The following is a 27,639-nucleotide window of genomic DNA, read 5'->3' as shown; positions in this document are numbered from 1 at the left end:
CATGAGATCAGGTGGTTTTGTTGCTCTAATGCTAAGTGAGGTTAAAGGGAACTTGAGTGTGAGTGTTTGCGTGGGGCAGGGGGGTTGCAATGTCCAGAGGGGGCAGCGCGGGTCATATGACAGACGAGCTCTGCTACTCTGGTTACCTGTCTGTCAGCGCCCTCTCAGGTGTGTGTGTGGGGCCCACAGGGGTGGCGGATCACAAGGAGACATAAAGCCCTGGTTTTATTTATTTTATTTCACCTTTATTTAACCAGGTAGGCCAGCCGAGAACAAGTTCTCATTTACAACTGCGACCTGGCCAAGATAAAGCAAAGCAGTGCGACAAAAACAACAGTTACACATAAACAAATGTACAGTCAATAACACAATAGAAAAATCTATGTACAGTGTGTGCAAATGTAGTAAGATTAGGGAGGTAAGGCAATAAATAGGCCATAGAGGTGAAATAATTACAATTTAGCATCAACACTGGAGTGATAGATGTGCAGATGGCGATGTGCAAGTAGAGATACTGGGGTGCAAAAGAACAAGAGGATAAATAACAATATGAGGATGAGGTAGTTGGGTGGGCTATTTACAGATGGGCTGTGTACAGGTACAGTGATCGGTAAGCTGCTCTGACAGCTGATGCTTAAAGTTAGAGGGAGATATAAGACTCAAGCGATTTTTGAAATTCGTTCCAGTCATTGGCAGCAGAGAACTGGATGGAAAGGCGGCCAAAGTAAGTGTTGGCTTTGGGGGTGACCAGTGAAATATACCTGCTGGAGCGCGTGCTACGGGTGGGTGTTGCTATGGTGACCAGTGAGCTGAGATAAGGCGGGGCTTTACCGAGCAAAGACTTATAGATGACCTGGAGCCTGTGGGTTTGGCGACAAATATGTAGTGAGGGCCAGCCAACAAGTGCATGCAGGTCGCAGTGGTGGATATTATATGTGGCTATAGTGACAAAACGGATGGCACTGTGATAGACTACATCCAGTTGTCAAGTTGACTACAGCCTGCCTTGCAGGGTACATTCCTACATCCTAAATTCATGAGGAATAACTACTAATTAACTTACAGCCAACTGCCAGCTAACGCACAGTTACCTCAAAATGGGCCAGTAGCGGGTAGGAGCTAGTACAGGTATTGCCATTGCAAAAAAAACTGCAATCACTAATATAGGAAGAATATGTCGTCAAGATAACTACAATGGCCAAGACCCCATGCCCACTGTCTGTGTGTATGCCTGACAGTTTGGGTTACTCACCAGAATGGTCCTCTGCAGGTTGGAGTTGACACTGCTGAACATGAGTTTGCCCACGATGGTGGCGATGGTAGGGAATACCAGGGCACCACACAGGATCCTTGTGGCTGACACGTGGTCTGCCAGGGGGCTGGCCTCCGCCGGGATACGAGGCACCGGACACCCAATCCCTGAGAGAGACAGAGAAGAGGGGGGCAAGGTCAGGATGGATGAGGTGCATTGTGGGTGTTGTTTTGCTAGTACATCTTTACACAGCTGGCTATGTTACACAAGACACACAAATACACATTCATCAAGTGATGAGAGAAAAAAGATGTGCCAGCCACAGTAATATCTGCACCAGTCTGTGCCAGTATCTTTATTTCGGGCAGCCGAGTGGGGGGTAAAGAGGTACGCCTGCTCTTGCCCAGCAAGCTGAGACTGCAGGGGAAAAAGGTTGAAGGTTCCAGCTGAACCCTGGGGTCCGGTTTCTCCCCATATCAATCACTGTCCTTGATGATGAGTTCAGTGGAAAAACCCACTGCTACTGGACCTCCACATCACCACCACAAGCCCCAATGGACAGGACCACCTCTCAGCGTTCTCATATCCCCACACACACACACTGCTCACGCCACAATCATCACACAACATTACAACAACCTTTAACACTGTTAGCATCCTCCATCAAGTACATAATTACATCTTTATCACCCACACTTCATTATACAGACACACACAACGAATTCACGGAATTCCACCCCATTGTAGTAGAAGACCGTTGCTGCAGAACGGTTTGCATCCCTACCAATGTGTCCGTTCTGACCTGGGAAGATGCTGTTGAGGATCTGCAGCTTGTTGGAGTACTTCCTCCAGAGGCGCAGCACGTAGTCTTCCCAGCGGATCATCTTCCCCAGGATCAGCATGACAGGGATGGTGGGCAGGCCGATGAGCAGGAACAAGGGGTCTGCCCGCTCCATCACATCCAGGCCCTCCTTATGGCCCACCACCTGGGCACAGGGACAGAGCAGATCGGACACCGTGGTGAATATGGATAGCTTGACGATAAGGTGCGTCTGAAATGGCACCCTGTGACCTATGTAGTGCACTGCCATTTCAAAACGCAGCCATAGTCTAAATCGATCAACACGGCCACTAGGAAGACGACGAAAGCCGTCAGAAGACAATAACGTTAAGAATAAATATGGTGGATTTAACCCTCAGTGTGTGTGTGTGTGTGGGTTTCCGTCAGCCCGGTAACTGACAGCTTTTTGCCGATATACAAAATTGTTGCCGGCCAAATTGACTGGGAGAAAAATCCTACCGTTATTTTTTATTCATAGATGGAAAAATCAGTCGATGTAAATACATTTGACATTTATGCTTATCGGTCTATAGCAGGGATCCCCAACTGGTGGCGTGGGACAAATTTGGCCCATGGGTGACTTTATTAGCCTCCCCCAGGTTTTCTGAGCAAATTTGTATTTATTTTACAATTGTTGGATATAAAATACTGTAAAAACACCAGGAAATTAGCTCCAAATGATTTACATTTTTGAAATCTGTTCCCAAGTATTCCCACGCATAATAAAAATACGCTTACATTTGTATACGATCACAAGGTCATCGTGCATCTTATTTATCACACGCGCACAGCGTACAGAGCCTATTTTGAGCTGGAATATCACTTGTCAGACAGCACTAGAACTGCTGTTGCAGCTCCTCAGCTTGTTGCTGCTGGAGTGAAACGTGTTTTTATAAGTCCAGTCATTGCGCAAGAATTTTAAATGCAATCACGTGTTTAAAACAGTTGTTTTATTTCTCAACTGGTAATTGAAGCGTGCCTCTCAACTGGAGGCAGTATGCATTTTGAAAACATATACTTAAATAGCGACTGCTCCTAAAATGCAACTTGTCATTTACAAATTGGCCTATGTGGCATTGATATCAGCCAGAAGGATTTATTCTAGTGTCAACATTTTCAAAAAAGTGTAAATAGTTTGGTCATGAAGTCAGTCTTGTCCAAAACAGATATATTTGCGAGATAGGAAGAAATTGGAATGAAGGGTATCGTAACAGTTTTCCATGGGTTGGGTTTAATGCTGCCCACAGCTGGAAGCACCCAAGTAATCGTATTTCGGAGCGCAGCTGCATTCGACCCATCAATTTGGTTCGACATTCAATATCCCCTTGGGGCTAGTTACATTGTGTAATTTATTGATGTCCCTAACAGGGATTAATATTTTCCAGAAAATCTACCAAGTTTCAATACCGAGAATACAACAAATGTATCCCTAGAGTCCCAGGAAGTACTGCAAAAATCAGATGTCCCCATTTGTTTTGCTTTGTTTAGTTGGATCTCCATTCACTTTTGCAGAAGCATCAGCTACTCTTCCTGGGGTCCACAAACAAAAAAAGGAACAAAAAGGCAAGTAACAAAACACTGACACCGTCACACAAATTTAAAATACAATGATACAACAAAAAAACTATGCAAACAATACAATAAAAATAGCTAGGAGTGTGTGTGTGTGCGTTTGTGTGTGTCCCCTCACAGTCATCGGCATTCCATAAGATGTTGTTTCATCCGTTGTTGAATCTGTTTTTTTAAAGTAATTTTGCTGTTGCTAGAGTAATTGGAGATGGAAGGGAGTTCCATGCGATCATGCCTCTGTATAATACGGTGCGTGTCCGTGCATTTGTTTTGGACTTGGTGACTGTGAAGAGACCCCTGGTGGTGGGGTATGTATGGGTGTCTGCGCTGAATGTTATTTGATTATGCAGACAATCTGGAATTTTATTCACAGTTATATTTCTCAATAAAACTAGAAGAGAAGCAGTTAATCTCTCGTCAACCCACAACCAGGAAAGACTGGTGCGCATGTTGTTGATGTTAGTTCTGTATGTGCAGTTAAGGGCAAGGGCGTGCTGCTCTGTTCTGAACCAGCTGCAGCTTTGCTAGGGCTTTCTTCGCTGCACTTGACCATATTACCAGACAGTAATCGAGATGGGACAAGATCTACAATGTTTGTTCTAATCTACAATGTTTCTTTGGTTATGGTCATTTCTGTTAATGCATTCAATATATTATTATTGCATTCGTTTAACGTTCTCATGTCAGAGTGGACACTTTTGCAGATCTCACAACATATGCTACACTTGTGAGAAACAAGTTTTGGTTTATTTAAATTACATTTACGAGTTTTGGCAATTTATTCATTGTATTTTGTTTGGAGCACTCCTGTTAATGTTGAGTAAGGACACGCACCGTTTGAGATGTCATAGTATTTGACTAGTATTGTGAAGCTTCTCAAAGTATTTTTTATTCACCTCAAACAGCAAGTAAACAAAGCCTGTTAAGAATCCATTGAGAATGACAATAGTTCCTCAATGTATTTGAAAAATATTCACAACTCTCTCCCTTTTGATAACCACTCGGCATGGAAGGGAAAAATGTAATGCTCTGATCCAGTGGAAACGTCATAAAATACCGGATTATTTATTATCCCTTGAACAAATAGCCTTCAGCTGTGTCTGTCCCGAGCTCACTGGCCTGGGAAACTCTAATGGCCCAGAATATTTTATACAATGTCGCAAGTTTGTTTGCGTGAGCTTCGGGCCGACAGTGGGATTTATAGGATATTTCTTTTTATCAGGATATTTTCTACCTGCAGGGTGCAATGTTTTTATTTGTTGGCTTTATGTAGGCTACTTTTACATAGTTAATAAATGGCAACAGAAGTTACTTTAAGATTTTTATAATTTTCATTTAGATAGAATGTAGATTAACCACAGACAATGACTTTGAGATAGACTATTATAAATTCAACTGTTCCACAAAAATGAGCATCTGAAAATCACAACAGGCATGCAGATCAATCGAAATGGTAAGATACATTGACACTCCAAATGGAAAAGGGCACCAACACCTGGTGTAGCCTATTCCTGGCAACTTCAGGTGTGTAACGGCAGAATCTGCGAAGGCCAACGGCAGCGGGAGGAGGAGGGCTGGGAACAGGCTTTTTTCTTCTGGTTAGGCCATCTTGATATCTGGCTCCCTCTTGAGTCATTGTGGGTCTTAATTATTTAATTAAACAGCATGCTTAAGACAAGCTCAGTTAATATAGTTGATTTTATTAAAACACATAGGGTGTCTCTGTATATGGAAAAATTCATGTCTTGGTCGAAAAATATTTTGTTTTAGTCAGGGACAGCTACTACAGTTGATTTGTGTGTAAAAAAACACAGAACATATTCTTATAAACAGGGGTATGTCCATTTGATTTATTTAACCTTTACCTGGTAAAATAAAAACATATTTTTATAACAGACATACACCTCCCCATCTTCACAACAACTTTGCCAATATGACTTGACCATGATAATTGAACATCCAATGGTATACCTTGGAATTTAGCTTCCTCAACTTGATCAATGGTCTCAAACTTTATGGAAAACTCCACTTCAGGTTTTAGGTCTTCAAGAATGTTTTGAACCAAATACAATTATTTTAGTTTTATTTAAGACCCGTTTATTATTAATCTCCCATTCTGACACTGACTGTAACTGCTTATTTAGAATTTCAGTGAGCTCACAGACTTTGGGTACTGACATATAGTGTGGAATAATCCGCATAGTCATTCATTCAAGCTTTGTGTAAGACCAGTGGCAAATCATTTGTAAAAACATAGAAGAGTAACTGCCCAAGGCAACTGCCCTGCGGGACACTGCACTTTACATACAGTGGGGAGAACAAGTATCTGATACACTGCCAATTTTGCAGGTTTTCCTACTTACAAAGCATGTAGAGGTCTGTAATTTTTATCATAGGTACTCTTCAACTGTGAGAGACGGAATCTAAAACAACATTTCAGAAAATCACATTGTATGATTTTTAAGTAATTAATTAGCATTTTATTGCATGACATAAGTATTTGATCACCTACCAACCAGTAAGAATTCCGGCTCTGACAGACCTGTTAGTTTTTCTTTAAGAAGCCCTCCTGTTCTCCACTCATTACCTGTATTAACTGCACCTGTTTGAACTCGTTACCTGTATAAAAGACACCTGTCCACACACTCAATCAAACAGACTCCAACCTCTCCACAATGGCCAAGACCAGAGAGCTGTGTAAGGACATCAGGAATACAATTGTAGACCTGCACAAGGCTGGGATGGACAACAGGACAATAGGCAAGCAGCTTGGTGAGAAGGCAACAACTGTTGGCGCAATTATTAGAAAATGGAAGAAGTTCAAGATGATGGTCAATCACCCTCGGTCTGGGGCTCCATGCAAGATCTCACCTCGTGGGGCATCAATGATCATGAGGAAGGTGAGGGATCAGCCCAGAACTACACGGCAGGACCTGGTCAATGACCTGAAGAGAGCTGGGACCACAGTCTCAAAGAAAACCATTAGTAACACACTACGCCGTCATGGATTAAAATCCTGCAGCACACGCAATGTCCCCCTGCTCAAGCCAGCGCATATCCAGGCCCGTCAGAAGTATTCCAATGACCATCTGGATGATCCAGAGGAGGAATGGGAGAAGGTCATGTGGTCTGAAGAAACAAAAATAGAGCTTTTCGGTCTAAACTCCACTCGCCGTGTTTGGAGGAAGAAGGATGAGTACAACCCCAAGAACACCATCCCAACCATGAAGCAATGAGGTGGAAACATCATTCTTTGGGGATGCTTTTCTGCAAAGGGGACAGGACGACTGCACCGTATTGAGGGGAGGATGGATGGGGCTATGTATTGCGAGATCTTGGCCAACAACCTCCTTCCCTCAGTAAGAGCATTGAAGATGGGTCGTGGCTGGGTCTTCCAGCATGACAACGACCCGAAACACACAGCCAGGGCAACTAAGGAGTGGCTCTGTAACAAGCATCTCAAGGTCCTGGAGTGGCCTAGCTATTCTCCAGACCTGAACCCAATAGAAAATCTTTGGAGGGAGCTGAAAGTCCGTATTGCCCAGCGACATCTCCGAAACCTGAAGGATCTGGAGAAGGTCTGTATGGAGGAGTGGGCCAAAATCCCTGCTGCAGTGCGTGGCAAACCTGGTCAAGAACTACAGGAAATGTATGATCTCTGTAAATGCAAACAAAGGTTTCTGTACCAAATATTAAGTTCTGCTTTTTCTGGTGTATCAAATACTTATGTCATGCAATAAAATGCAAATGAATTACTTTAAAATCATACATGTGATTTTCTGGATTTTTGTTTTAGATTCCGTCTCTCACAGTTGAAGTGTACCTATGATAAAAATTACAGACCTCTACATGCTTTGTAAGTAGGAAAACCTGCAAAATCAGCAGTGTATCAAATTTGTGACTATCTTAAGAGTCACATTGACAGCTCAAGGAAGCAAGCAAAATGTTATAGGCTATACTGTAGGGGTTTACTAACTGCATTCGGGTCGCGTGTGCAGTCCGGCAGTGTCAATAACACATGTGTTTTGAATTTATGGCGACCTTGTACGAAGAAAATACGCTAGGCTAAATGCTTCAACCTGTTTGCATAATGTGCTATACATTTTTGGGGTAATCTGCTGCTGCGCATGTAATGTATTTTGTGGAATTGCGTTAGTTCGACTTTGGGGAAAATGTTGTAATTTCCCAGGTCTTGTCATTTTATTTTTTTGGGAAATGTGACAGGATCCCGGATTACCCATGTTAATCCCTGGTCCCTAACTATCCCTAGAGATAGGCTATCCAAAGTCAAACTAACTTTGCCACAGTCGCACACCACCCGGCTGAAGCTAACTGGCAAAATAATTTGGCTTACCCTTCCCACAGACATCCACATCAAACCACACCACGAAACAAACTCACATTTGAATTCAGTCATGGCCGGTAGCGTTTCTTAATTAACCAAATCTAAAACGAGGCTAAATCAGGAAGTGCAGACACCCTTTAATTGTTGCCTTGCTTCAAAGTAGCCTAGGTAAAAATCTGATCATAGAAAAGTAGAGGCAATTCCTTTCATAAAGACTTCCTCATATGCCATTGAAACCAGTATTTCTCTCTGTTTCTATTGGTTTTCATATGAACTTTCTTTTGTTGCCCAGAAGCCAAAGGCACAAGCCTAGTTAAACTCAGCAAAAAAAATGTCCCTTTTTCAGGACCCTGTCTTTCAAAGATAATTCGTAAAAATCCAAATTACTTCACAGATCTTCACTGTAAAGGGTTTAAACACCGTTTCCCATGCTTGTTCAATGAACCATAAACAATTAATGAATATGCACCTGTGGAACGGTCGTTAAGACACTAACAGTTTACAGACGGTAGACAGGACAGATGGCTGATCGTCCTTGCAGTGGCAGACCATGTGTAACAACACCTGCACAGGATTGGTACATTCGAACATCACACCTGCGGGACAGGTACAGGATGGCAACAACAATTGCCCGAGTTACACCAGGAACGCACAATCCCTCCATCAGTGCTCAGACTGTCCGCAATAGGCTGAGAGAGGCTGGACTGAGGGCTTGTGGGCCTGTTGTAAGGCAGGTCCTCACCAGACATTACCAGCAAAAATGTCGCCTACGGGCACAAACCCACCGTCGCTGGACCAGACAGAACTGGAAAAAAGTGCTCTTCACTGACGAGTCGCGGTTGTGTCTCGCCAGGGGTGATGGTCGGATTCGCGTTTATCGTCAAAGGAATGAGCGTTACACCGAGGCCTGTACTCTGGAGCGGGATTGATTTGCAGGTGGAGGGTCCGTCATGGTTTGGGGCGGTGTGTCACAGCATCATCGGACTGAGCTTGTTGTCATTGCAGGCAATCTCAACTCTGTGCGTTACAGGGAAGACATCCTCCTCCCTCATGTGGTACCCTTCCTGCAGGCTCATCCTGACATGACCCTCCAGCATGACAATGCCACCAGCCATACTGCTCTGTTCTGTGTGTGATTTCCTGCAAGACAGGAATGTTAGTATTCTGCCATGACCAGCGAAGAGCCCAGATCTCATCCCATTGAGCACGTGTGGGACCTGTTAGATCGGAGGGTGAGGGCTAGGGCCATTTCCCGCAGAAATGTCTGGGAACTTGCAGGTGTCTTGGTGGAAGAGTGAGGTAACATCTCACAGCAAGAACTGGCAAATCAGGTGCAGTCCATGAGGAGGAGATGCACTGTAGTACTTAATGCAGCTGGTGACCACACCAGATACTGACTGTTACTTTGATTTTGACCCCCCATTTGTTCAGAGACACATTATTCCATTTCTGTTAGTCACAAGTCTGCGGACCTTGTTCAGTTTATGTTTCAGTTTATGTTTCAGTTGTTGAATATAGTGATGTTCAAACAAATATTTACACATGTTAAGTTCGCTGAAAATAAAACGCAGTTGAGTGGAGAAGACGTATCTTTTTTTGTTGAGTTTATTAGCAACCCATTCTAGTTGTTGCATCTTTAGATTCCCCCGCTTTCTAAGTTTCTAATATGGAACTGCTCGCATCAGATGCGCTGTTAACAATTGCACTTTGCCAAATTTTTGAAAATGATGTTTTATTGGCTGCTTCATAACAGGAGTTGCCTGTTCTGTTCAAATGAGTTACCATAATCTTTAAATGTGATTTCTGTCATTTTGAGTACCATTGGTGGACGCCCTTACGGGTTACGCATCCAATGCATATGTGTCCCGGTAAACTTCTCAAATGGCCGGTTAATTAAAATCTTCCCGGTCACATTGTTTCCTTACGGAAACCCTAGTGTGTGTGTGTGTGTGTGTTGTGTGTGTGTGTGGTGGTCTCACCTGCATGACGGTGACAGCCCCGTACGTGACGGCGGTCCAGTAGATGGAGCCCACCATGATGCCGGCGGCGGCAAAGGGACAGGCCTTGGAGATGAGCCGGTCAAACAGGTCTAGTACATACACCACTGGCCCTGGAGGGAGACAGGGACATAAGAGTTGAACATAGACTGCACACACCACTTTGTGTGTGGAAAAAGGCTATACAGCATTTGTTCCAAATTGTAAAACAGGGTCGTACAGGCTGTCCCCCCCCCCCCCCCCCACCAAAAGTGGTCTTCTGATGTGACTTAAGCGTTGCCATGGATTCAGAACATCCATTTTTGTTGTTTCTCTCGGAATAATTGTAATATTGAGAGGAAAAACTGGGGGGAAAATATCCCAAATCAGGAAAAATCAAATAGAGAAAACAGAATTCAGGAAAACACTAAATATAATTTAATGGGACACCCTTAGTTTTTTTTACCAGGTATATTGACAGAAAACGCATATCTTGTATACCAAGGACGTGGGAAAAAGTTGCAGGGTAGAGGTGAAGGGAAGAATGTGCCTATTTGAATGCTATAAAAACGGAGTAGCTTGCAACGTTTCATTTTTCTCATGCTAGAAAAAGGTCGGGGACCCCTGCATTAGGGACACACCGTAGAAAACAGTTTTGCTACAGAAAACCCTGTTTTAATGTTGGTTTTCAATCACAGGCCTTTTCGTGTCAACTCATTTCATTTGATCATTTTTCCCCACTTATTTTAAATACTAGAATGCTACAAATAGCTCATGCAGAGGCGGAGTAGAGCACCAGTAAAAACACAGAGTACTAAACAGACAACACCTCTGAAGTTTGGGAACGTCTCGCTCTCCAGCAGGGGTCATAAGATGGTTGCTGCTGTCCTGGTGGTAAAATGCTCAGTGTACAGTGTACACCATCCACCCTTCTCTATCTGACCCCCGTGTAATTTACCTACAATGAAAGTAGCCCTACTTGAAGTGCAATGAGGAAAAACATACACACAGTGAAAACACATGGCAGACACATATGCCTACATACACACTCGTGAGATATTCAACGAGAAAGGTAACTTCAGCAGTAAAGAAAAGCACACAGAATAAACAAAGAACAACAAATACGCACACACCCTCCCGAGACATTCTTAAAGTACAATGAGGAAGGTGACTGAAGTTCAGCCATGAGGAAATGATGAAAAGAATGAGCTTCCTTTAGCATTCCTGTTGTACTCAGAGCAAAAGCATGCGAGGTATTGGGTTTGACTGGGAAACATTGACACTGGAATGTGTGTAGCGACAGAGGCTCTGGCAGAGAGGAGAGGAATGGATTCTCAATATGTCCTGAAGGACCAAAACTAGTTTTTAGATGAGCGCTACCAATCTTACTATGGCTGTGGAACACCTTCACAACGCGCGAGAGAGATAAATAATCGCTCTACCCTAATAACAAACCTGTGTCAAAGACCAGATCAGGCAGCCACCCTCTGTTATAGATAGGCTAGTAACCCATATTTATATATCTTGTATTTTATCCAAATGTTTAAAAAAGAAAACAGAAAAACAGTACTTAGTAACAATTATGTCAACTGTCTAATAATATTAATAATACGACTAAAACTTCGATTAACAGCATAAAACTACTAAATAATAACTACAACTACCTACAAATGAACAAATAACGTCACATATGTCCACTTGTCAGACACACAGTCAGGTTACAGCCATGACCTCCATCTTCCCTTATTTTTCTTCCTCATTCCACTCTCGCATTCCAGAGCACTCAGGGGAAACCATGCAATATTTACGGGGACAGGAGACAACCTCCTCCCCACACAGGCCCATCCAGATACTATTAATACCAGCAGCAGGAGACCAGTGGAGAACAGGGGACATCAGTTCTCTGATGCGATGTAAAGGATTGTCCTTATCAGGGGCTAAAGCTGAGCTCTCGGTTGAAAAAAAAACCTAGGCTATACCTCGAAGGCTTTCTTGGACAACATTAATGCTGCGTCATTTTTCTTTGAGCAGGGCTGTGTTCATTTCTATTGCAACTTAATTCAGGGTCATGTCATGAATTGAAAACCTCAAGTAGAGGTTTAAAATGATTATTTTCTTCTATATTGGGTCGGCCGAGGCAACAGCATCAGTTTGACATTGAATGTGGAATGTTTTCGTGATCCTCAACTAGGCCAATGAGCTGATTACGTGGCACTGGTCATCGTGGCACTACAGTCCACTGTTAACACCCTCCGCCCCCATTAACAATGTTCCAGTGCCTTTGCCCTAGATCTGGGATTTCAGACAGAGACCAACTCAGTACATTGACCACTCCTCTTGTTACTACGAAGGGAGTCGAGAGACTTTCTGGTGACAGAATTAAACCCCAGCAAAGCGTCAAGCAAAAATCTGCCAAATAATTTCAATTTTGGGGCGGCAGGTAGCCCAGTGGCTCGAGCGTTGGGCCAGTAACCGAAAGGTTGCTGGATCGAAACCCTGAGCTGACAAGGTACAAATCTGTCATTCTGCCCATGAACAGGCAGTTAACCCACTGTTCCTAGGCCGTCATTGAAAATAAGAATTTGTTCTTAACTGACTTGCCTAAAAAATAATATATATAATTAAACCCGTTGGTCACATTTGATCAGGTCAATGATTGCGGCGGCAATGTAGCCTAGTGGTTAGAGTGTTGGACTAGTAACTGAAAGGTTGCAAGTTCAAATCCCCGAGCTGACAAGGTACAAATCTGTCATTCTGCCCCTGAACAGGCAGTTAACCCACTAGGCCATCATTGAAAATAAGAATTTGTTCTTAACTGACTTGCCTGACTTGCCTAGTTAAATAAAAGGTACAAAAATAAAAAATAAATACCACCTGTCCTGGAATTACCCTAACCACCACTGACAATGTAACCAGTGCTGTGTGTATACGTATGTCTTTTATATCGTAAGGAGGTGCCCCCTTCCACTGTGCCAAAGAACTACTCCTGGGTCAAAGTGAGTAATGCCAACCAGTCAGTGTCATGCTGGCACATGTCCCTTGTGAATCAGGATCTCTAATAGGCTATGTTGAACTGTGTATTTACTGCTGGCTTCCATGACTGTATGGTGACAGTCTTTCTCCCTCCCTCTGCGATATAGGAGCAGGGTCACATATAGGAAGCCGAAGTCCGGCTCCTTCATGACCAGTATCTGTGACGAGGGGGGCCTGGAGCCGGTCTACGCCGCCATTCCCAGCAGGCGTTGGCAAACACCTCAGAAGGGTGATTACCAATAAGACAGCGCATGACAAGTATTTAGTAATATCACCCCTTCAATGCCTATGTCACGCATCAACTCCTCCTCGATTTTCTACAGATGGGCAGAACAGATGCTTTGAAATGGAGTCCTCTGACTGAAATACAGGTTGACACTGATGTCCGAATTGGGAGAGACCTTGCACTTAGCATTAAAATTAAACAAGACATGTATAACTTTTTATATGTATTTTGCTATTATCTAATTGAATGGTACTATCAGTGAGGGGGTTACCCAGTGTATTCCTACAATATTTTAGGGAACTCCTGTCTTATTCAGGACACCATACAGGAAGGTGTATTTGTTATATTACATTGTTATATTAGCAGAACACAGCTTCTACAGTATTATGTGAAGTATGGTTTATTCTACATGGAACTGTTACACTTCGTTTAGAATAGCCACATACAGTTGAAGTCAGAAGTTTACATACACCTTAGCCAAATACATTTAATCTCAGTTTTTCACAATTCCTGACATTTAATCCTCGTAAAAATTCCCTGTTTTAGGTCAGTGAGGATCACCACTTTATTTTAAGAATGTCAAATGTCAGAATAATAGTAGAGAGAATGATTTATTTCAGCTTTAATTTCTTTCATCGCCTTCCCAGTGGGTCAGAGGTTTACATATACTGCCTTTAAATTGTTTAACTTGGGTGAAACGTTTCGGGTAGCCTTCCACAAGCTCCCCACAAAAAGTTGGGTGAATTTTGGCAGATTCCTCCTGACAGAGCTGGTGTAACGGAGTCAGGTTTGTAGGCCTCCTTGCTCGCACATGCATTTTCAGTTCTACCCACAAATTCTATATAGGATTGAGGTCAGGGCTTTGTGATGACCACTCCAATACTTGACTTTGTTGTCCTTAAGCCATTTTGCCACAACTTTGGAAGCATGCTTGGGGTCATTGTCCATTTGGAAGACCCATTTGCGACCAAGCTTTAACTTCTTGACTGATGTCTTGAGACGTTGCTTCAATATATCCACAATTTTCCTACCTCAGGATGCCATCTATTTTGTGAAGTGCACAGTCCCTCCTGCAGCAAAACACCCCCACAACATGATGCTGCCACCCTGTGCTTCACGGTTGGGATGGGGTTCTTCGGCTTGCAAGCATCCCCTTTTTCCTCCAAACATAATGATGGTCATTATGGCCAAACAGTTACATTTTTGTTTCATCAGACCTGAGGACATTTCTCCAAAAAGTACGATATTTGTCCTCATGTGCTGTTGCAAACCGTAGTCTGGCTTTTTTAATGGTGGTTTTGGAGCCGTGGCTTCTTCCTTGCTGAGCAGCCTTTCAGATTATGTCGATATAGGACTCGTTTTACTGTGGATATTGATACTTTTGTACCCGTTTCCTCCAGCATCTTCACAAGGTCCTTTACTGTTGTTCTGGGATTGAGTTGCACTTTTCGCACCAAAGTACGTTCATCTCTAGGAGACAGAATGCGTCTCCTTCCTGAGTGGTATGATGGCTGCATGTTCCCATGGTGTTTATACTTGCATACTATTGTTTGTACAGATGAACGTGGTACCTTCAGGTGTTTGGAAATTGTTGGACACATGGGTTGAGTGCACTCCACCCCTCCTGCTACCTGACTGCACCTGTCCATAACCCGTAAGGGAGGTGGTGTCAGGCATATAACTTCTCCTTCTATGTCAAGGTAACCCCCCAAATTGATGGGGCCACAGTTGGAGAGGGTGAAAAGCTTCAAGTTCCTCTGCGTTCACATTACTGACAGCCTGAAATGGTCTGTCCACATAAACAGTCTGTTGAAAAAGGTGCAAAAGCACCTCTTCAACCTCAGAAGGCTGAAGAAATGTGGCTTGGCACCCAAGACCCTCACAAACTTCTACAGATGCACCATTGAGAGCACCCTGTCGGGCTGTATCACCGCTTGGTACAGCAACTGCAATAAGATCATCAAGAACCTCAGCCAACCGAGTCATGGTCTGTTCACCTGGCTACCATCTAGAAGGCGGAGACAGCCCAGGTGCGTCAAAGCTGGGACCAAGAGACTGAAAATACAGCTTCTATTTTCAGTCCTTCAGACTGTTAAATAGTTACCACTAGCTGGCCTCCACCCAGCGCCCTGCCCTGAACTTTAGTCACTGTTATTAGCTGGCTACCACCCGGTACTCAACCCTGCACCTTAGACTGCTGCCCTATGTACATAGTCATTGAACACTGGTCCCTTTAATAATGTTTACATACTGTTTTACCCACGTCATATGTATATACTGTATTCTAGTCAAAGCTTCTGGGAAGGCTTTCCACTAGATGTTGGAACATTGCTGCGGGGACTTACTTCCATTCAGCCATAAGAGCATTTGAGGTCGGGCCCTGATGTTGGGTGATGAGGCCTGGCTCACAGTTGGCGTTCCAATTCATCCCAAAGGTGTTTGTTGGGGTTGAGGTCAGGGCTCTGTCTAGGCAAGTCAAGTTCTTCCACACCGATCTAGACAAACTATTTCTGTATGGACCTCGCTTTGTGTATGGGGGCTTTGTAATGATGAAAAAGGAAAGGCCATTCCCCAAACTGTTGCCACAAGTTGGAAGCACAGAATCGTATAGAATGTCATTGTGTCCTGCAGCATTAAGATCTCTCTTCACTGGAACAAAGGGACCTAGCCCGAACCATAAAAAACAGCCCCAAACCATTATTCCTCATACACCAGAGTCCAATGTTGGAGCGCTGTACACCACTCCAGCCGACGCTTGCCATTGTTCATGGTGATCTTAGGCTTGTGGGCGACTGCTTGGTCATGGAAACTCATTTCATGAAGCTCCCAACAAAGTTATTGTGTTGCTTCCAGAGGCAGTTTGGAAGTTGGTGTTGCAACTGAGGACAGACCATTTTTACATGCTACACGCTTCAGCACTAATGGTCCCGTTCTGTGAGTTTGTGTGTCCTACCACTTCGCGGCTGAGCCGTTTTTGCTCCGGGACATTTCCACTTAACAACAACAGCACTTACAGTTGACCGGGGCAGCTCTAGCAGGGTAGAAATTTGACCAACTGACTTGTTGGAAAGGTGGTACCCTATGACGCTGCCACGTTGAAAGTCACTGAGCTCTTCAGTAAGACCATTCTACTGCCAATTTTTGTCTATGGTGATTGCATGGCTGTGTGCTCGATTTTTATACACCTGTCAGCAATGAGTGTAGCTGAAATAGACAAATCCACTCATTTGAAGGGGTGTCCACATACTTTTGTATATATAGTTCATTTATATTCCAGACTCTGATAATTCTCCTACTCATATTTATATTTCTTAATTTATATTTCTTTGCAATGTCCACAAGTACATTAGCCGATATTAGTAGTTCTGGGATTTGTCCCGAGGGAAAGATGTAACAACGGACATAAGGAGAGATGACGCGAGACATAACTAGCCAGTTAGAATAGAATATTGTGTTGAAGGACAGCTGAGCTGACTCATGACCGGGCATTCAACTCGCAGTCGATACCATTTCCACGGTAACATGCATTTACATGATGTGATGAAACATTGAAACTAAGTTGCAAGCTACTGCTGTAGCAGGGTGTTGAAGAACGAGTGTCCTATGAAACACATTCCAGACCCTGGCTTTAGCCATCATCAATTTTACAGAGCTAGATAGGATAGCCCGCTGTATAAGCACAAGGTCAGCGCAGGCTTTAGCCAAACTGAATTAGCTGACCATCTTGATGGCGAGACAGGAAGGGAGAAGTCCAACTTGAAAATCCATTCTCTCCATAGCAAAAGCTATCTTAACTGACCTCCCTGTACTCACTACTGCACTTGTTTGTTGTGATTGCATGGCAAAGACGCACCCACATCAAACCACACCCCCAAGATAACTCAAATTTTCCTTCAATCATGGCCGCAAACATTTCTTAATGAGCATTTACGAAAAACAGGAAGTGCAGTCGCCCTTTAATACACGATTGCATTTAGAATTGTTGCACAGTGACTGGGCTTATTAAAGCACGTTTCACTCCAGCAGTAATGAGCTGAGGAGCTGCAGCAGAAATCCTGCTCAAAATAGGCTCTATATGCTGTGCAGGTGTGATAGCTATGCTGGATAAATAGGCTACGACTAACTAAAATACACACACGCCAATTTTATTTCCACTAAATTATGCAAATGAACCTATAGACCGATACACACACACGACAGTCAAATGTATTTCCATCGACTGGTATTTCCATCAATGATTTTCACTGAATTGCCTGTAGTGATGGTGCTAATGCTATTTTTGGAGAAAGGCATGACATTAGGTCTCAAATGTAAGAACACTGGTGTTTCAGTCGAAGATGGCGGCTTTCTCCCTCTCTACTTGGCGTGCAAGGCAGTCATAGGACTGCAGTGGACTTTTCAGCTGGCTACAGAGACCCGAACAAACAATGGAAGGGTGACGTTTGTCACCTCAAAGCTACCAAAGGCTAAACGAGGAACAAAAACTTTTAATTTCCTAAAGTAGTTATGAATATATTGGTTTCCTGCCTCCTGACAGTTCTGCCACTTTCCAGGATTGTGCCTTAGTGCACCTATGTTTACTAACCACATTGATCCCGCTTGAGCACATTAATCTGGGCATATTTTGATGACTGCGTCGGAATCCCTTACGCTTTCTCCATGCCTAAACATTACGCCAACCCCGGCTAGAGGGAACTGGGTCACACTTAATGTCTATTGGCAAAACGGAAAGCTGAGCAATTCATTTCAGCGCTTGGCAGCAGATTCCATAATTAAGATTATTAAAAGAGGGGAGATGGGAGAGAGAGAGAACTGCATCCCACTTCTTAATTGGCGGGCAGTCAGGTTGGCACACTGTTCCAACCCACTTGTTTAACCTCTCCCAGAAGGACCAGCAAGGACACACCATCATTCATTTTACACCACCGGCCAAATCCGCATGATAGGATGGGTCGAAATTATCAGTTGCTGATGTAAAACTAGCTAGCTTAGCATACCAGTGCTACAGCTAACTGCACTCTCCTCTCCTACTAGAAATCAGAGCTTACAGCTCACAACTAGCAGAGGAAAAACATGACCTGGGTGGTAAGCTACATCCAAACACATACACCACGGTGTAAATCCACTATTGTGATGCTGCACCAACCAGAGGCCCGGCCCTGAGAGTAGGAACATGAGTAGGCCTAATGCCCGTCAGGCTAACAAATGAGCTGGGTTCAGCCTGTCAGCACTCGGGAGGGCTCGCGAATGGCACAGCGGTCTAAGGCACTGGTTCGATTCCAGGCTGTATCACAACCGGCTGTGATTGGGAGTCTCATAGGGCAGACCACAATTGGCCCAGCGTCGTCCGGATTAGGTTTAGGCTGGGGTAGGCCGGCATTGTAAATAATAATTTGTTCTTAACTGACTTGCCTAGTTAAATAAAGGTTAAATAAAATAATTGTACAAATTAATTAACACCACCCAGCGCCCATATTCTAGCTCCGCCTTTATTACACACATTTAAATCTGTCCTCCATGTTTGTGTGCAGTTTCCAGGGCTGATTAAAGACAGTTAAACATCTTAAAGCCATTGCCAACTGTGGGAAAGTAGACAACTTTAATTTTCTTCCTAAGATTACTTCTTAGCAGCCCAGTCAGATATATAAATCTAAACACAGAATCTGTTTTTAATTTATTTATTTTACCTTTATTTAACTAGGCAAGTCAGTTAAGAACAAATTCTTATTTTCAATGACGGCCTAGAACAGTGAACTGCCTGTTCAGGGGCAGAACGACAGATTTGTACCTTGTCAGCTCGGGGGTTTGAACTTGCAACCTTCTGGTTACTAGTCCAACACTCTAACCACTAGGCTACCCTGCCGCCCCATTTAGTCTCGTGTCTGTCTGTAGGCCACAGTGATCAAGCCCAAAAAAACAGATGAATCCCAAGAACACACTTAATCCCAAAATGGCGTAGCAGTCGGACATGTGATTTGTCTTGTCCCGTGTATAGTTTTCCTAGTTTTTTTCTGAATATATTAAGTATATATTTTAATCTCACTTTCTATCCGCAGACTGAATATACTCTCCTGCAACCCGCCTCACCCAATGTGGTACGGATCTGCTATTTTTATACTTTAGAACCGGAACCCCCACCAGAAGTCAGTTAGCCACTGCTAGCGGTCTTCACCGTTAACTCGGACACCAGCCAGCCTTAACTCGGTCTATACCTGACGGTCTGCACAGCGCGATATCAACCCAGAGCATATCGGACTGCTTTTTCTCTACCACATCTCCAGATTCCTACCGCAAGCTCTGGACCTTTACACCGGATCATCACAGCTAGCTAGCTGCAATCTGAGTGGCTACACCTGGCTAACGTCTCCGTCCCGAAGCAAGCACCAGTTAGCCATGAGCTAGCCTCGAGCTAGGCCCATCTCCTGGCTAGCCGAAGAGGTCCACCAGCTAATTCTTGGGCTACAATACCTATTTGCCAATTTGCCTGGACCCTTTCTTGTCGATACGGAGCCCTGCCGATCCATCACGACTGGTCTGCCGACGTAATCGTCCGAGGTGGTTTCAACAAGCTTTTCCGTTGCAACGTCGCCAAAGATCCATCTGCTGGCCACGGCCCGCTAGCTTTCTGAACGCCTTGTCTCCAGCTTGCCTAGCGTAGTAGCGACTACCGACCAGCCCCGACTCACCTTTTGCTGCTCATTGGACCCTATGATCACTCGGCTACTCATGCCTCTCCCTAATGTCAATATGCCTTGTCTACTGCTGTTAAGGTTAGTTATTATTATTATACTATTGTACCATTTCACTTTGGAGCCCCCAGCCCCGCCCTAAATGCCTTAGATAACTCTTTTGTCGCACCCTCCACACATGCGGAGACCTCACCTGGCTTAAATGGTGCCTCCAGAGACGCAACCGCTCTCATTGTCACTCAATGCCTAGGTTTACCTCCACTCCAAATGTCCATCCCCAACTTCAACATTTTCCGACAAGATAGAACTGCCAAAGGGGGTGGAGTTGCAATCTACTGCAGAGATAGCCTGCAGGGTTCTGTCATAGCTACTGTTTACAGGCCTCCTGGGCCATATACAGCCTTCCTCACAGAGTTCCCTGAATTCCTATCAGACTTTGTAGTCATAGCAGATAATATTCTAATATTTGTTGATTTTAATATTCACATGGAAAAGTCCACAGACCCACTCCAAAAGGCTTTCGGAGCCATCATCGACTCAGTGGGTTTTGTCCAACATGTCTCTGGACCTACTCACTGTCACAGTCATACTCTGGACCTAGTTTTGTCCCATGGAATAAATGTTGTGGATCTTAATGTTTTTCCTCATAATCCTGGACTATCGGACCACCATTTTATTAAATTTGCAATCACAACAAATAATCTGCTCAGACCCCAACCAAGGAGCATCAAAAGTCGTGCTATAAATTCTCAGACAAAGATTCCTTGACACCCTTCCAGACTCCCTCTGCCTACCCAAGGAAGTCAGAGGACAAAAATCAGTTAATTTCTTGGTGACGGGGCAGTATTTTCACTTCTGGATGAAATGCATGCCCAAATTCAACTGCCTGCTACTTATCCCCAGAAGATAAGATATGCATAGTATTAGATATAAATCACTCTGACGTTTCTAAAACTGTTTGAATCATGTCTGTGAGTATAACAGAACTTATTTAGCAGGCGAAACCCCAAGGACAAACATTCAGATTTTTTGTTGTTGAGGTCACTCTTTTCAATGGAAATCCAGATTTCTAAAGGACCTTATTGCAGTTCCTATCGCTTCCACTGGATGTCAACAGTCTTTAGAAATTGGTTGAGGTTATTCCTTTGTGTAATGAAGAAGTACGGCCATCTTGAACGAGGGTCACTTGAAGTGTACTGTTAGATATAGGTTTTCTTCCTGTATTGAACACAGATCATCCAGTCTTCAATTTTATCTAATATTTACGATAAAAAATACTTAAAGTTGTATTACACAAAAGTAGTTTGAAATGTTTTGGCAAAGTTTACAGGTAACTTTTGAGATATTTTGTAGTCACGTTGAGCAAGTTGGAACCGGTGTTTTTCTGGATCAAAAGAGCCAAATAAATGGACATTTTGGATAAATATCGACGGAATTAATCAAACAAAGGGACCATTTGTGATGTTTATGGGACATATTGGAGTGCCAACAAAAGAAGCTCGTCAAAGGTAAGGCATGAATTATATTTTTATTTCTGTGTTTTGTGTCGCGCCTGCAGGGTTGAAATATGGTTTCTCTCTTTGTTTATGGAGGTGCTATCCTCAGATAATAGCATCGTTTGCTTTAGCTGAAAAGCCATTTTGAAATCTGACATGTTGGCTGGATTCACAACAAGTGTAGCTTTAATTTGCTATCTTGCATGTGTGATTTAATGAAAGTTAGATTTTTATAGTAATTTATTTGAATTTGGCGCTCTGTATTTTCCCTGGCTTTTGGCCAGGTGGGACGCTAGCTTCCCACATATCCCAGAGAGGTTAACCACCTAACTGAGGAACTCAAATTAACCTTGCACAATACCCTAGATGCAGTTGCACTCCTAAAAACATTTGTCATAAGAAACTAGCTCCCTGGTATATAGAAAATACCCGAGCTCTGAAGCAAGCTTCCAGATAATTGGAACGGAAATGGCGCCACACCAAACTGTAAGTCTTCCAACTAGCTTGGAAAGACAGTACCGTGCAGTATCGAAGAGCCCTCACTGCTGCTCGATCATCCTATTTTTCCAACTTAATTGAGGAAAATAAGAACAATCCGACATTTCTTTTTGATACTGTCACAAAGCTAACTAAAAAGCAGCATTCCCCAAGAGAGTATGGCTTTCACTTCAGCAGTAATAAATTCATGAACTTCTTTGAGGAAAAGATTATGATCATTAGAAAGCAAATTACGGACTCCTCTTAAAATCTGCGTATTCCTCAAAAGCTCAGTTGTCCTGAGTCTGCACAACTCTGCCAGAACATAGGATCAAGAGAGACACTCAAGTACTATATCTCTTGACACAATGATGAAAATAATCATGGACTCTAAAACCTTCAAGCTGCATACTGGACCCGATTCCAACTAAACTGCTGAAAGAGCTGCTACCTGTGCTTGGCCCTCCTATCTCGAAAATAATACACGGCTCTCTATCCACCGGATGTGTACCAAACTCACTAAAAGTGGCAGTAATAAAGCCTCTTGAAAAAGCCAAACCTTGACCCAGAAAATATTTTAAAAACTATCAGCCTATATCCAATCTCCCATTCATTTCAAAATGTTTAGAAAAATCTGTTGTGAAGCAACTCACTGCCTTCCTGAAGACAAACAATGTATACAAAGTGCTTCGGTCTGGTTTTAGACCCAATCATAGCACTGAGACTGCACTTGTGAAGGTGGTAAATGACCTTTTAATGGCGTCAGACCGAGGCTATGCATCTGTCCTCGTGCTCCTAGACCTGTGCTGCGTTTGATACCATCGATCACCACATTCTTTTGGAGGGATTGGAAACCCAAATTGGTCTACACGGACAAGTTCTGGCCTGGTTTAGAGCTTATCTGTCGGAAAGATATCAGTTTCTCTGTGAATGGTTTGTCCTCTGACAAATCAACTTTGTATTTCATTAACCTTTGACTATTGGATGTTCTTATAGGCACTTTAGTATTGCCAGTGTAACAGTACAGCTTCCGTCCCTCTAGTTAGCGCGCGCTAACTAGCTAGCCATTTTACTTCGGTTACACCAGCCTCATCTCGGGAGTTGATAGGCTTGAAGTCATAAACAGCGCAATGCTTGACGCACAATGAAGAGCTGCTGGCAAAACGCACGAAAGTGCTGTTTGAATTCATGTTTACGCACCTGCTTCTGCCTACCACCGCTCAGTCAGATGCTTGTATGCTCAGTCAGATTATATGCAACGCAGGACACTAGATATAATATCATCAACCATGTGTAGTTAACTAGTGATTATGATCGATTGTTTTTTATAAGATAAGTTTAATGCTAGCTAGCAATTTACCTTGTCTTACTGCATTCGCGTAACAGACAGTCTCCTTGTGGAGTGCAACGAGAGAGAGGCAGGTCGTTATTGCGTTGGACTCATTAACTGTAAGGTTGCAAGATTGGATCCCCGAGCTGACAAGGTGAAAATCTGTCGTTCTGCCCCTGAACAAGGCAGTTAACCCACCTTACCTGACTTGCCTAGTTAAATAAAGGTATAAAAAATATATATATATATTTTTTTAAATCGGCAAATCGGCGCCCAAATATACCGATTTCCGATTGTTATGAAATTGGCCCCAATTAATCGGTCGACCTCTAAAACATACCCTAGTAAAACTGACTACCCTACCGATCCTGGACTTTGGCGATGTCATTTACAAAATAGCCTCCAACACTCTACTCAGCAAATTGGATGTAGTCTATCTGTTTTGTCACCAAAGCCCCATACACTACCCACCACTGCGACCTGTATGCTCTCGTTGGCTGGCCCTCGCTTCATATTTGTCGCCAAACCAACTGACTCCTAGGAAAGACATCTATAAGCACTTGTTTGTTGTGATTGAATGGCTGACACATTCAAGAAACACCCACATCAAACCACGCCCAAGACAAATCTAATTTGCCTTCAGTCATGGCTTCTAGCATGAGCTCTTGATGAAAGTGCAGTCGCCCTTTAAAACACTACTGACAACCCCTGAGAGACCCACTGATGCAATACTACCACCGCACTATCCTTTGGTCGTTCAGTCTGCCTGGCTGCCTGAGCAGAATAATGTGTTGAGTTCAGCTAGAAAAATCACACGTCAGACACAGCGTGACACATCACAACCTCTGGAATCTAAGGACGTCATAATTTGGCTGCAGAAGTATAATGATGGTGCGGTGAAATTAGATAAATGTCATAGGGAAGCGTCAGTTCAGTCCGTTTCCAGTCCCCAGAGCAGGCAGGGTATTAGAGGAGAACGGGGAGTCACCGGGAAGATTGCTGATCCAGTTGGAAGGCTGGCAGCATCAGTGTGCTGCTGATTTGTCGGGTGCTCTGGTGCTGTCCGAGCAGTCAGCTATTTTTGGGGCCTGAGTTTGATATATCAGCAGCAGTGGCAGGCAGCCCCGGTCTCCTCTCTGCCGCTGGTTGATGAGCTGCTCTCGTCATGCCGTGGCCTAATTTCCTCTCTCCCTCCCTTCATCCCTCGCAATCACTATACACCTCTGTCTGTACATAGGGGGAGGCAAAGAAAGCTTGCTCAGAGGAGCAGAGACTAGTGCACTTCAATGTCTGCCACATCACAGAGCCTTTTCTCTCCATCCCTCTCATCCTTACCCATCTCCTAACCATCCCTCCCTTACCTCATCTTTTACCCCGTGGATGTCTACATCAGTCTGTTTCTCCAGACACCAGAGGATGTCTCTTCCCCTCCCTCATCCCTCTCTCCTCCTAACACCTGGGTGACGACCAGTAGATTAGTTTGGGCCTAAGGAGATAGCGTAAATAAGAATGCCCATCTGTGTGCCTCCTGCAGGAAGTTATCATTAGTATGGGTACACAGGACTTCCCACGCATCAGCTCCCACTCTCTCTGTGTGTCGGAAAAGTCTCAGAAGGCTTTCGGAGGTTTTTCATTCACTGTTAAATCAAAGGTAACATAAGCCCCTGTGTGCTGGTGTCCACGACTCAAACAATGAGTGATCGAGGACTAAGCCTACTACACGATTCGCCAAGGGACGTTAGCTTTCAATAGATTAGGGCACATTTAGGAGGACCCGTCCAAATAAAACACTGCCTCATGATCTCATCTATCACTTTGTTACTGCCAGACCAAACCACCAGGGTACTCAAAAGAAAAAGGAACACAAACAAACTTGTGGAGGATGTGTGTGTAGGGGAACTGATGAACATGATAATAAACATTGAGGCCACATTTCATGGGTGGCTCATCTGGTGAAGACGCCGGCCAAAAACAACGGACCCTGATTTTTATTTTTATTATCTACCTGCCACAGTGGCTGGTGGACCAAAATGTTCATTTCCCACCCCGTTTGTCATGTGCCATGACTTTATCAACGACATCACTAGTGGTATACCGTACTTGCCATATACGACTAGGACCTGTATCCCAGTGTTCCCAATTACCTGAATGCTCCAGAGACGAGGTAGAATAAAGTTCCCTCGTCTCCATGCTCCAGTCCAGCTGGTTTAGCTGAGCCTGCTGCTTATAGTCACACAGAGGTGACTGACAGCACTGCCAGGCCTGCATCTAAAAATACAACGTGGCCCTGCTTACCAGCAGAGCTTGCCCACCCGCCCGCATACATTGTATTATGTCCAGGCCTTACTTCTCAGTTTGCACCTAGTCTCAATGTGGTCACTATTTAGTCAACATTTAATGGTTAATGACCCACTTGTTCTGGTAGCCGCAGTAGCTCAAAGTGCCAACTACATACTAATTAGACGTCTAGGCAGAGTGATTTAATAGCTTCCCCATATGCTAGAAAATATACAACAAGTGTTATTCCCCAAAGCAGTTTCCAGGGTTTCTGCTTACATAAAAGTTTCCTCCCTCACGGTGACTGACGGGAGCTGAAAGGTCTGTCATCGCTGAACGAACGAATGCTGAGCTGAGGAACAACCGCTTAAGGAAAGTGACAGTTGCAACGCAACACTTTTTGGAGAGGGTTGGCCGTGTTAACTTGATGACTAAGTGCCAGTGTTTGGGAATAATCAGTGCCTCGTCACTCTGACGTGCAGAGGTTAATTAGTGGGAACCGCTCCTCTCTTCACCCCCTCTCCAAATTGCCAGTGAGGCTGAAACTGGCCGGTAATGAGCCGATAGCAGACCTGGGTTCAAATATGATTTGAAATGCATTTGAAATGATTTTCTGGGCTTGACTGAGCTTTGCCTGGTGCAATGGAACCAATAGAATTAACACAATAATAACAAGTCCAAAGCCCACACATTTGTCACACCAGGCAGGCTAAAGCAAACTATTAGAAATATGTCTCATACCATTTGAACCCAGGTCTGGTAATGAGCATCTGGCGGGTGTCCTGCCCACTCCTATTCCTCGTGTAACTTCTCCCTCAAACTGTATATTTACCAGACTCGCCACACATAACCTACCCTGGCTTTGGGAGTAAATAAACATGCAGTGAGTTGAGACAGGCTGAGTGCTTTTTAGAGCTCTCAGGTCCCCCTCCTAATTCACAGCACTGACTCACTGCCCCTGTGCTGCATCCGTTATTAAGTAAAGTGAAAGACTACTGTACTTCAGATTCGGCCATGATTCGGCTGTTATTATGTGACTGTGCTGACACACGCAGCAAAGCTGTCTCAATATAGAAGGTAAGCTGGAACAGAATTACAAAACACTCAAATGACATGGGCCTGAATCATAACTGACTGAAATCATAACACATCACATAAGCAGTTCATGCATGTTAATCTCTCTACTCCTTACTCCTGATGTGTGATAAGCATACAGGTGAAAATCAGGGAAGACATTAGCTTGGACAGTGTGACACCAATTCGATGATGTAGCCTAGAAACACCGTGACATCATAAATTCAGGAACAACATCCAGCACTGTAGTGCTAAATACCTCCTAGCTAATATTCCAGGAAAACTCCCATCACTTTAACTATCTCCAAGAAACTCCAGTCCGGCCCATATCCCCCAGGCCCCCACCTCAGCCCTGTCATATCATACCCAGCTTGGGGAAGACGATGAGGTACTCGGCGTTGCACTGCGGACAGGACACGCGGGCAGTGCTGTTGCCCCTCTGCTTCTCGTCCACCCAGCGCTGCAGACACGCCTGGTGCACCCACTTGGTGGAGCCTCGGCAGCGACACGGACGCACCCACTCCGCCGTGCGGTCATCCTCATCCGTGGCGAAGCATACCCAGCAGCTCCTGAAACAAACAAACACAGGAGAGAGGTTGTTACACAGGCACGTAAAACACACACAGGCAGAGGTCTCACACACACACTGAAACACTGGGGCTGTTTTTGTATCAATGTCTGTATACCAGTAAATGAAGTATTCTCAGTGCATTTGACAAATGGTTGTGTGTCAGGGGCAAGGTTTGCATTCATTTAGATTATGTGACCTTCCACCCTGTAAACCTCAGAGCTACGAACACACTGGCTGATTAACAGCACGTTTAAGGGCAAAGCAAACTTGACCAGAGCCAGGGCAGTTCTTCAAATGTAGGCCTTCCATGGCAATAAAACACCCTCACCTCTGGTACGAGGAAACACAACTGAAGCCCTGCCCCCTGGGCACTGATTGACAGGTGGGGAGAGAGAGAGTGCTCCTCTGGAACAGGAAGACAGAACAAACAGGTACCCAAGACAAGAGACTACATGAGACCTTGCGTTCACCATGGAATGCAGG

The 27,639-nt window shown here is 44.0% G+C and overlaps 1 protein-coding gene across 2 annotated transcripts in view; it reads right to left on the bottom strand.

Annotated features, from left to right (window-relative positions):
• marchf5 (membrane-associated ring finger (C3HC4) 5) overlaps nucleotides 1-27,639 on the bottom strand; it is a 56,484-nt gene that overhangs the window by 2,187 nt on the left and 26,658 nt on the right. The window contains exons 2-5 of one of the 2 annotated variants that reach the window (XM_029640905.2): nucleotides 26,952-27,154; nucleotides 9,987-10,117; nucleotides 2,037-2,238; nucleotides 1,253-1,419 (exon numbers count right to left, since the gene is read on the bottom strand). In XM_029640905.2, coding sequence (XP_029496765.1) covers nucleotides 1,253-1,419; nucleotides 2,037-2,238; nucleotides 9,987-10,117; nucleotides 26,952-27,154 — 703 coding nt within the window. The remainder of the gene's footprint in view (nucleotides 1-1,252; nucleotides 1,420-2,036; nucleotides 2,239-9,986; nucleotides 10,118-26,951; nucleotides 27,155-27,639) is intronic. The other variant, XM_029640906.2, reaches the window with a different exon arrangement.

The sequence above is a fragment of the Oncorhynchus nerka genome, linkage group LG28 (assembly GCF_034236695.1).
Source record: "Oncorhynchus nerka isolate Pitt River linkage group LG28, Oner_Uvic_2.0, whole genome shotgun sequence".
NCBI classification, from domain to species: domain Eukaryota; kingdom Metazoa; phylum Chordata; class Actinopteri; order Salmoniformes; family Salmonidae; genus Oncorhynchus; species Oncorhynchus nerka.
This window is presented reverse-complemented; position numbering and strand designations above follow the sequence as displayed.